The 12,529-nt window shown below is 38.9% G+C and overlaps 1 protein-coding gene across 1 annotated transcript in view; it reads left to right on the top strand.

Annotated features, from left to right (window-relative positions):
* Positions 1-7,506, top strand: part of LOC149243677 (uncharacterized) — a 241,402-nt gene extending 233,896 nt beyond the window's left edge. Inside the window, exon 4 of the mRNA XM_089374599.1 lies at positions 6,804-7,506. Within this exon, the coding sequence (XP_089230725.1) occupies positions 6,804-6,902 (99 nt within the window). The 3' untranslated portion in view covers positions 6,903-7,506. The remainder of the gene's footprint in view (positions 1-6,803) is intronic.
* Positions 7,507-12,529: the final 5,023 nt, after the last annotated feature.

Below are 12,529 nucleotides of genomic sequence, written 5' to 3'. Positions count from 1 at the left end.
ATAAGACATGACACCTAGCGGACTTCCATTGACTTGATATAATGAATCAACACTAAACCCAAGAGTAAAGGCATATTTAACATTATTTTTCCATATACGTACCTTGCCATCGTTGAAGGTTACCTTGTAGCCTTTGTCTTCCATTGCTGAGATGGACACTAGGTTCTTTTTGAGGTCAGGTGCATTTAATACATCCTAGAATTTCTAGCCTTCTTGAATGGTTGTCCTCTTCCTCGATTCCCAGCTCTCCTCTTACCTTTGCTATTGAATTTGTTATTCCTTTGATTGCCATCAGAGGGATTTTGATCATCGTCCCGGTGTGAGTCCTTTCTATCAGGGCACTCCCTTGCATAGTGACCTGCTTTATCACAGATGTAACATTGTCATTTTCTTCTAGCCTTAGGTCCAGCCTTTCCTTTTGTTTTAGTCCCGGAATTATTTCTTTTCTTAGCATGAGAAGAAAAGGCAGCAGGAGGACCTTTAGGCATGAGCATTTCTTGCTCTTCTTCCCTTGTTTCTTCTTGAATGCATCTAGCCATTAATTCCTCGAAACCAGGAATTACATTATAGTTTAGAAGAGTAGTCCTGAACACGTACCATTTGGATGGTAATCCTCCAAGAGTCGTGAGTGCCATTTCCCTGTCAGTAATAGCCTCCCCAATAGATAGGAGATCATTCTTGATCTCGGTTATTCTTAAGAAGTATGCTTTCATACTCTCATCTTTACCCTTCTTGATTTCTCTCAGTTTATTTCTAAGAAACAAAACTTGATTTGCATCATTAACTTTAAATAAACTCACCAGTCTATCGTAGATTTCCTTGGAGGTGTCCAGTTCAGAGATGTAGGCCACCAAGTGCTTGTCGATAGAGTCCCGGATGATCTTCTATTTTGACTTCTTCGGTTTTCCATTTGTTCCATGCAGCAGCGGATGCATTTGATGGAGGCTCAACAATATTGCCTCTTACATGGTCTAGCACTCCTGGATCTTCTAGGGTTAGATCGATAGACATCTTCCATCCGTGATAGTCATCTTTCTTACGAAGCTTGCCTTCGGCAAAGTGTTGAGGACCCCATAGTTCTTTTAGGATAGCCTCGCCAATCTTCTCTTCGGTGATTGCTCTTGCTCTTGCTCGGGTTTTGTCTTCACCTCAGCTTTGATACCATGTTAAGATATGGTATGTTCTATGCTTATAACAATTTACTTCTTTTTCTTATTATATTCCACAGATTAGCAATCACATGTACATAAAGTAATGTGCAGATAGAACATTAAACGATTGACAGAAAACAAGCCAAGACAAGAGACACAAGATGTGGCGGCTAGCCAGGGACAAACCCCACAATGTGTGGGGAAACCCTTTCATCAAATCTTCTTTTATCTTCAATAATTCAGCAGAGAGAAATAGTACAATAAATTTGATTTATATCAACAGTAGCAAACCCTAGATCAGCAACATCAACATTAGTGGCTTCATCATCAAACTAGGGCAGACGATATCTCACAAACCGATCGTCGGATCGGCATGATTCCATGACCAAAAGTTGCGACTTTCAGAGGAGGTTTAGATGAACCTATAGCGCAGTTCAGATGAAGAGATCTTCTAGTCCACGCAGGTCAATCTTTACTTCTGCAGTTGCAGCTTCAGTTTCGGCAGCTTCTGGCTTCAAACTAGGGCAGTGAATATCTTACAAACTGTCTGTCGGATTGACTTGATTCCACCACCAAAAGTTGCGGCTTTCAGAGGAGGTTCAGATGAACTTACAATGCAGTTCAGATGAGGAGATCTTGTAGTCCACACAGGTCAATTTTTAGTTCTGCAGTTGCAGCTTCAGTTTCGGCAGCTTCCGGCTTCACATGTGTGAGAGAGAGACCCTTTTTTGCACAGTAGAGAAGAGACTCTTTTCTGCGCAGTAGAGAGAGAGAGATGTGATGAGATGAGTGAGTCCAAATGAGGAAAAGTCCTCCTGTATTTATACACAATGTTGATGTTTGAATAGATGCGATTGTTAGGCTTCTGAGCCTACATGAGTTGTAGGTCGGCTTGATAATAATTCCATAATCAAAATAAATTCATATCTCCATGAATACTTATCGGAATCGGATGATCTTTATATCAATCCTACACCTCTCGACGAGAGGAATCTACTAAAAATATTATCAACCATAAATAAGATGACCCACATGAGGTTTTGCCCTGGTTTCCAATTTTAACAATATATCATTTTTTTTTAACTCTTTTTTTGACTTTTTATTTCGGGCTATAGGAGTTTTTATTTTATTTTTATAATATCTATTTGACTCCCTTTTTTAATGGCTAAAGGCCTAACAGCAAGCTGGAGAAACTCCAAAATTGGTAGGAAAATGCTAGAATCACGACGGCAACACAGTTGACGACAGGTTGATGGCCAAAGGTCAGATGAGAGAATCCTCGATACCAATGTAACTACCAAAAGTCGAATACGCAGCGGAAATATTTAAAATACTTCGTAGACAAAGACATCCATTGTAGGATAGAAATTGTAAATTGTATATTGTATAAAATAGTTGATGTAGGATGATACAAATGAGAATGAGGGTCTTGTATATATATAGCCAGGTAAGTACCCTTTCACTAAAGGTTATGTCCTTAGGGACATACCTTTTAATTAATTGCTAACTAATTAATCATTAATCTTATTTGTTGTCTTTTACATTATATGTGTTTATTTTTATATAAATTTAGTTTGTTACACTTAACCACTTTTTCTGAAATTAGGCTAACTTGAGATCCACTATTTAGTAATGTGTTGATCTTTGTATGTTTCCTAACAACCCTTATATGAAATAACTTGCGTGTGGAATTATTTGAATGATTATCTTCATCAGATTTATCGGTCATAACCAATGATGCGATCTGTGCCTCATCGCTTGAATTTGACCCTAAGTCCATCGGTTTCACTGTTGCCGCAACCTTTTGCTTCTTTTTTTTGATCCACTTTGGTTTCATTTCAGGATGCAATTGCCAATAGTGGTCTTCGTCATGGCCTTCTTTCTTGCAATGTTTACAAGAGAGATTTTCAACCTCCATCTTATTGTAATTGCCTTTCTTCGCTTTTCCTTTTCCCTTGCTCTCCTTTTGGGCTGTCGATTCTGATGATACCCCAACTCCTAACTTACCTTCTTCAATGTAAGTTGCTTGTACTACCACTTCATCCAAGTTAGTAGGACTGAACATAAATACAATATTACGAACATACTCAGGTAATCCTCCTATGTATTTCATTAGAGTTTCTTGAGTATACAAAGGAATATCTAGCATCAACGCCTTCTTACGAAACTCATCTGTATATTCTTGCACTGAATGACCTTTCCTAACTTTTAGTCCTTGCCATTCTATTAAAGCTTTTTCCTTATATCCCAATGGATAGAATTGCTTTCTAAGTGCAGTAATAAAATCAGACCATGATGGAAAAATCTTACCAATAAGCTGAGTACCTTTCTGTAACTTACTCTGCCACCAGATCAATGTTGTGCCTTCTAAACGAAGCGATGCTAGCCTAATTTTGACTTCATCTTCAGTGATCTATTGCACGCTACAGTAAACCTCCATTTGCCTGACCCAGTTGTCAAGCTTCTCAACATCAACTTCTCCATTGTACATGGGTAACTCGAACTTAACATCGAGTTTCAATAGCAGTTTCGAAGTTTCAGATGGAGTCAAGAGAGAAGCGATAGGGTCTTTTTGATCACTTTCATCTTCTTTTCCAGATTGTGATGGTTGTCCTTCTTCATCTTTAGGTTTTGTGTCTTCATCTTTTTCTTTCTTGAACTCTCGATACATTTCTTCGACCATGGCGCGCAAAGTCATGAAAGCGTGCACACAACGTGCGTCAAATCCAAAGGGGTGATGACCACTTCCTTCTTCAACCATCTCTTCTCCTCGAATTGTCCTTCTTCTCGAGCCAACTTCTGGATATCTCTTTCAACAAGTTCTACTTCACCAAGCTTTGATTTGCTCCTGGTGATCATGCACACTTATAAATCACAATTATCAATTAAGCTTTGATACTATTTGATCCCAGATTTGATCTTTTATGTGAAATGTGATTTATTATCTTTTTGAAAAGTGTTAAGGCATGACTTTTTAAAACACCATTTAAATTGCTTCAAAAACTTGAAATTGAGAATAAGAACTCGAAAATAGAAATTGCAGTAATTCAAAGAATATAACAACAAACACATTAACACAATGACACCAAAAGTTTGATAACGGAGTTCGGCTATCTTCAAGCCTACATTTCTGGGCCCTGGTCTTCAGCGGGGAGGCTTTTATATTAAAACTTCAAAACCATAAACACATAAAAGAAAATTGCTTCAGATATAATCTTGAACAATCCTATTGTAATCTGCGACGTTTCAGAATTCTGTAGCAACTCTCGGTTCTGAAAAAGGCTTCCTAGATCTCCCACAAAGTGCCTTCAAAGTTCTCAGCTTCGCTACCTATACTTGCTCAGAAACTCTTTGTTGCTTACAATCTCAACTCTCCTTCTCCTTTTTCCATGGCATAACATTACATATTTATAATGTTTGTGACTAACCAAATATAGGCCTATTAAATCCAAAATATTTGTTTTAACAATACCATGCATATTATATGGTTGTAACCTTGGTGTAATGGCGGATTTACATATGCTATATAACTTATAGTTTTAGTCCAACGCATTACATTGGACCGGCGGTATATAATTATAACAAATATTTTATATATAGCATATAGTTTATTGGCTATGGTTCGGTGTATTGTATATATGGTATTCGTTGTAACCATACGCGGCGGTGGAACCACGTTGGAACCCGTGGCATGACCCGTGATAGTGATATGCTATATATATAACAACTTTGCTGCCTCATAATGTCTATGCTCCGCCGTTTTGGATTGTGGTTAGCGCTGATTAAACCATAGCTTTAGGTTGGCGGGGCCACCAGATTTGGCGGGCTCCGCTAACACTACCCCCATTTGCCATATTTCAAAGCTTAAATATAATATACGCCATATGAATATTAAACTTGGAGCCATGGGTCAGCGGTAAAGGTGTTGTGTTTGCAGCCGAGAGGTCACGGGATCGACCCCTGTCTAGTCTGTTGGAACCCTTAACAAAATTTTGGTTAACCCAATGAGGCAATGTGTCGCCCTCTGATAGGGCCACGTGTCGCCTTGGGACTGGTCCCAATGCATCCAACCGCATCCTGCAGCTGCCACTTGTTGATGCAGCAATGGTCCACTCACTACGCAGTCAGTTGCCATGTCACTGCCACATCACTGCACAGTCAGCAGTGCCATGTCAGTGCCTAGTCAGCGTTGACTTTCACTGACTTTTTGGACTTTGCCCTGAAAACTTTGACTTTGAATAACTTTCACATACGGACTCAGTTTTCGCCTGTTCAAGTTGTGTTGGAATCGTTTCTGCAAGCTCTACGCGATGGCGCTACTTTCACTTGAATCCAACAACTTTGAATTTTTAGCCTTTTCTGGATCCTTGATCATCCATTGATCAATTTCGGATCACATGGCAATGACAAATTACAGCAGTCATCAAATTTTTGCATAAATCAATGATTCATAAAAAATATCAAACTCCTAAATCCATTGTTTGTGAGAGTGGATTGTGCTACATATGTGCCTTTTACAGACTCTGCATGTATCTCAATCTGGAGATAATTTTCATGCAATGTGGATTTTGGTCGCCGTCTTTAGTTCTACGGAAACATGATGCAGATATATAACACAGCCCAATAACAGGTCTGATTATTGTTAGAATAATCAAAACATCGGTACGTCCAGTTCGGTGTTCACACTGTGCATATTCTCCATTACGAAGCAGGAATTGTAAAAGAAACGATAGAAATATTGTGAATAAATTCATGTGGCACATACTAGAATAAACTGCCCATATGTTCAATGCTCAACCTGATTGTATTTGCAAATGGCGTGATCAGGCGACTATGCTAATGCAACCAGATAATAACCAGCCTCTAGTTTCAAGGTTATGCACGATTAACAGAAGATGGATCAACAATGTAGAAGCATCCACGACATGAAAACTATATACCACAGATTTATCAATCTGGATAAAACCTATTCTCGGCTTCCTTGGTTATTCAATACAAATGGTGGTGTATCATACATCATCTGTGTTACAATACAACCTTTTCAGTTGTTTGGAGATGCAGAATGAATTCTCAAAGATTCAGTGTCTACTCTGCTCCCCCTTCTTCAAAGTTCCTCATCTTTACGCTAGCTTGGCAGATGGTTTTACTTCTCTTGGCAGTTAGGGCTACATTGTCAAGTGCCAACATGCCTTTTTTTTTAAATATTTTTTATCCCCTCGAGATTACGGATGAGTTTGGAACTCATTAGGCATTTCTAATGAGTGGAAGTTTAGATTAATACTTCGTAAACGTGACTACAATGGGAATGTTGCAATTTAATAAGATGTAGTATGTATCTTTTGTAGTGTGAGATTTTAAAAACCATGGGAACGAGTACATATGCTGGTTGAACATGCTTATTGATATAGTTTCTATGCTATTAGATCCTACCATTTACTCTATTGAGCAGCAGCAGTATTTCCACTAAGTTCATAAATTCTGTTAAGATGTATCTCTTGATTTCGAAGTCATTCAGATTAGAGCATCAGAGATCTTATTATTAAAAATTTCTAGAATATTTTTGCAAATTTGTTTGAGAAATGGCATTGGGTCAATTTATCTTTGGTCATATGGACAAATACTAAGAGATTTATTGGTGTTGGTTGTCTGTAGCCCCTTGTAAGCAATTCATTTGCATTCATCTGGACCGTGTATCTTACGTACATGGCAAGCTTGAAAAAAGCTAATATTGAGGAACAATTAGCTTCTTGAATGCCATTTGGTCCGGACCCTGGTTCAGAAAGATCAAAAATTTCTGCTGAAGCCTTTCATTGGAGATTTACCAGGAACATAATAAATAGAGTTTTTCTTCAACTATTTGAACGAGAAGCAATGGTGTACTGTTAGAAGCTCTATTTATTCCTCAAGGTCGGGCAGGTCTTGTTAGTTAAAACTTCATATGCAATCTTGTTACCTGCTTCAAATTTTTGCATTCAAAGATTTTGGGATTATCAGTGCCCAAGGAATCAACTTCCTTCGGTACTCATCTTTTGGCATTCACAGTTTCCTCTCTGTGTAGTGTATTTCTTTTCCAGCCTGTGGACTCTTTCAATTACCAAAATTTCACCTTAAATATGCTCGGCTTTTAAGAGTCGCTTTTTAAATCTGCATAAACAAAAAGCAATGATATGTAGTAAAGGGTATGGTTGAGAGAGAAGTAGATTGCTGTGTGTATCTACTATGATCATTTACACGGACAAACATAAGTATGGCACATGCTTTTTTTCATTCAAATGAATAGCTTCGGTACCATTTCTTTTGATTCTGTAATTGAAATACTTTCCACTGAAACCAATATTAAGGCAATCTTTTCTTAGTATGTCTGTAATTTGGCTGGATGTTTGGTATCCTTCAACAAATATATTTTTTCTGGTAAAGTCTTTGCACTGCTGCTTAATTGAGTGGAGGTGCATTATACGGCCCATGTAGGGGCCATATATTAAACACTTCATGATTGAGTGTAACGCTTTAGGCCAGTATATGTTATTACTATCTGCCATATAAGTTAAATGGCTGTTGAACTTTGATAAGCTTAGGACATCTACTCAAATAAGAAAGACTATTGTGGCAACATGGTTGGCAAGAATTCAAACTTTAGAATAGAAAGCAAGTTGCTTGGTGAAAAACATTTTAATAATATAAATAAATCACAAATCTCCATTTTTTTTTCCGGAGAAAAATCAAACTTGTTATTAAGTTAATAAAAAAGTTACAGCTGTAGATGCTTAAAGCATTCCTGAAAACTGTGGTTCCACATAGAGAAAAAACACAGCTCAACACTGAGTAATAAACAACAAAACCAGAGGAATTGTGTTACTCAGAAATCATGACCAAAAAATACCAAAAAACCATAGATGAGCCTCCCCATTTATTGGAGAAAACAGCCCACAGATATTAACTGTTTATACATACAGTATCCATTATATCCAAAAAATCCCCAAAAATTAAGTTTAGTGATATCAAGCAAAAACCCTGTCCATCTGATAGATCTACATCAAGTAAATAAAGTAGATTGAAGCAGCCAGACACCTGTGATAAGAGAGAAAAAAACAAAGATCATCTGATATAAGGCGGCTGATCCGACACACAGATCCTCCCATCTTTTGTCTCAGTTATTCTCCATGAGCCCAGATCCTGTTGCAGACCCTCTTTAGAAAGGAGATCTGCCTCTATATTCCGCTCCCTGTATATGTGGCAAACATATATGTTATCAAAACTCATTTTAATATGTAAAATTTCTTCAATAAGTGGAATCAAAATGTGATTTTGACATCTCTGATCTTCATTAAACCAATTAACAACATTTAAGGAGTCACTGAAGATTTGCACTGAATCAATCCCTATTTCCTGAATCCAGCATAATAAAAGTTTCAAAGATTGTAATTCTGTGAAATTGTTAGATCCCGCACCCAGGCCAACTGAAGCTTTTTGAGAATTTTGATCATTTAAATGTAATACCAACCCCGCCCCACATCTGTTCTGTGCATCTGATGCACCATCAAAATATGCCCAAGGAATGAGAGGGTTTATATGTTCCTCTCTGATGATCCGAGATGGCTTAATAGTAGATGGGGTAGGGAGTAAAGAGTAAATTGAAGCACACTCAGCTGATATTAAGGAAGGAGTCGAGGAGGTGTCCCGGAAGATGCCTTTGTTCCTTGCCAACCAAATCCCCCAGGTGATTATAGGAGGGATGTTTCTCAGATTTCCCTCCAGAGCAGAATTCCACCAGTTTTGCCCATGCCAAACCTACCTTATCCCCAGGATTCTCAAGGTAGTCTCCCAAATGTTAATAATAAAAGGACAGGTTAAGAAAACATGGCAAGCAGATTCTTCTGAGTTTTTGCATAATATACACCATCTTGGCCCACTCTTGTTCCTTTTCTGAAGGTTGCCCCATGTGGGCTCTTTATTCTTGAGCAGACACCAAAAGAACAACCTTGCCTTTGCTGGGCATTTCAGTTTCCAAAGTGGTTTCCACCACTAATCCTGCCTCCCTTGAAGTCGCCGATCCATCTAGTATTTGTAACCATGTTTTGGAGCATATTGGCGAGAGGGTGCATGAATGTTAAAATTGGACAACTAGGTCCAAACTCCATGTTCTGATGCTCAGATTAAGAGGCTAATATTTTTGTTGGATTCCTCTTTCTGAGAGGTGTAAAATCCATATAAAAATAGTCTTAATCCGATGAGCAGAACTTATATTTTGAATTTATTATTCTTAATAAATTATATGTGCAAGGTCAGCCAGTTTTGTAATGTAGGCTCACATGCCCAACAGATGTGTCACACACCCTCATTGATGGATATATATACAGGAAAAGTTGGAGAGAATTTGCACACAACTCAACTCACATCTTCCTCTCTCATCCTAAAAGTACGAGCTACCAGGAGGGTTGTTGTGACACATGCTGGGCTGGCTGACCAAAGGAGACTTTGCTGGTTGAAGCATCCTGTTGACCGCCGAAACGAACACATTCATTTTTCTTGTTTCTGATTTGTCTTCTGTAAGATCTGCTTATATGTTCTATCTGCATTTTGCTTATCTACTTGTATGATTGCTGTGAGAAAAGTGAAATTACTCTTAGCATAGAACATCTACAAAACTTTACATGGAATCAGAGCTGAGGTGAAGACAAACTCTATCTATAGCAATCATCATCGAAGAACAGGTATTCTTGAGGTGATCTCCTCTCCACGTCTGGGTTTTTGGAAGGAGAGAACCAACAGATACGCTGGCCCAAGGGTGATGCCCTAACCGCAGGAAGCCGCAGTCATATAAGAAAAAAAAACCGCAGTAAGGTTAAAGGTTAACGTGTGTTCACATAAGGGACAACCGCAGTAAGGCTAACGTAGCTGCAGTCAAGCCGCAGTCATGTCTTACAAGGAGGTCTGGACGCAGTGCAAAAGGAGACCTGTAGCTGTCAAGAGGAGTACTAATACGCAGTTGAAGAAATAATGAAGTCGCATATAAGTAAACACAGGACATAAAGAACAGTTATGATACGCTGTTCATATATCCAATATTGTTTATGTTGTATACGCAATATGGAACCACTTTATACGCTGGGAATGGTTATACAATATATACGCTGGGAATGGTTATACATATATACGCTGGAATAATGAAGCCGCAGTCCATACAATATATACGCTGGGAATGGTTATACAATATATACGCTGGGAATGGTTATACATATATACGCTGGGAATGGTTATACATATATATGCTGGAATAATGAAGCCGCAGTCTATATATATATACGCACAGTTAATGAAGCCGCAGTGAAAACCTATGTGCAGTCACGGAGACAGTCATATGAACTCCGATACTTCTGATATTTTGAAGAACAGTTACATGATAAATGTCGGAACTCTGTCCACTATAATAATCATACTATTAAGGGAATGAAGCAGTAGTGGAGCCGCAGTCTAGAACGCAGAAATCACACATGCTAGAACGCGCAATGGAGAATCTTCGCATAAGAGAGCCGCATCCGCAGCAAGGTCAAATACGCAGCCTGGGTAGATAGAAGACGCAGTAAGAGGGAGCCATGGAAGCCGCAGTGATACGTTGCCCTAATCTGCTCCTGAAGAGCCGCACATAACGTTGTTCATGATTCACGGTAAAATGGAATGCTGCGAAAGGCACGCAGCAAATGGAAATAAATATTATACGCAGGCACGCAGCAAATGGAAATAAATATTATGCGAATGGCACACTAATATACTCTGAGGCACGCAGGCACGCGTTTGAATTACAGTGGCACGTTAATATAATCTGAGGCACGCATTTGAATTACAATGGCACGCTAATATACATTGAGGCACGCGTTTGAATTACAGTGGCACACTAATGATCTCTGAGACATGCAATTTTGGAAGCTCATGGTTCATATATATCTACGGTTCTAATCTCAGCAGCAAGGTCACTATATTCTCTCTGGCACGAAATTTATGTGGCTCGAATTTTCTCTATCTTTGGCATCGCATCACACTACAATGGACTCGAATTATATTCAATATGGCTAGGCTCACATTACAGTTATGAATGTTCGTGTGGCAGAGACATATGGTTATATGACAAGGATTTTGATCAAAATATGTTACAGTGATATGTGATACAGTTTATCCATGACAGAAAATTCAGATATGACAGTGACCTTAGTGCATAAAAGTGATGACTGTATATGACAGTAACTTGGACGAGATATGTTTAGGAGCAACTATCATCATATTAGAAGTCAGAGGGCTAAGCTACTACCTTGGGTCTAGGAATCTGGAACTATAGCCTAGCTGCTTTGCTAGGTTGCAAGCCATAGCAAGCAGCTAAGGCTGATATACATATGGCTGTATGATGAAGCAACAGAAGTATAGCAGCAGCATGATGATAAAAGAGACAACATGATGCAGCATGATGGGCACATTAGTAAGGAGCAACATGATGATGGGAGCAGTTCAGTGACTAGGTGTAGCACAGTGACGGATGCAACATGAGTGCAAGCTGCAACACTATGTTAGGTGAAGCCGTCACCTTGGAGAATCAGTTGAAGCAGAATGCGTTCAACTGATCCCATGTATCATTGTTATAAAAGATGATCTATGCTTAGATCTAAACAAGTCAAAGTGTTGACTTCCACTGTAATTGTACTCTCTCTCTCTCTCTCTTTCTCTGCTGAACTTTGAAGATAAAAGAAGAATTGATCAAGGGTTTCCACACACCACTGATCTCATCCTTGGGGGGATGTTTTTACTATATGACATTTACTGAATATGAGTCAAATGAGTTCAAAGACTTTTGCAGAGAAGCTGGCATTAAGAGGGAGACTACCACTGCATATACTCTTGAGCAGAATGGTGTTGCTGAACGCAAGAATAGGACTATTGTGGAAGCTGCCTGTGCCATGCTATGTGACCAAGGTCTTCCAAAGTCTCTGTGGGGAGAAGCTGCAAATACTGCTGTGTACATTCAAAACCGATGCCCTCATTCCGCTTTGGACTCCAAAACTCCCGAAGAGGTTTTCTCTGGTAAGAAACCTGATGTCTCACATTTTAGAATTTTTGGATGTCCTGTCTATTTTCATGTGCCGAAAGAAAAGAGAAGTAAGCTGGATGCTACTGGGAAGAAAGGAATGTTTGTGGGCTACAGTGAGACTTCTAAGGCATATAGAGTCTATGTACCTGGTCAAAGGGAAGTAGAGATAAGCCATGATGTCACTTTTGACGAAGATGCTTCCCTGAAGAAAGTAGTAGATCTTCCTAGATCTGAAGAAAACCATGAAGAAAGACCTGGAAATCTGGAAGAACCCCAGGATGAGACTATGCCTGATGTTGAAGGG

This window comes from Pinus tabuliformis, chromosome 8 (assembly GCF_031772625.1).
Source record: "Pinus tabuliformis cultivar Carrire ecotype Pingquan chromosome 8, CPIR1, whole genome shotgun sequence".
Taxonomy (NCBI): Eukaryota; Viridiplantae; Streptophyta; class Pinopsida; order Pinales; family Pinaceae; genus Pinus; species Pinus tabuliformis.
This window is presented reverse-complemented; position numbering and strand designations above follow the sequence as displayed.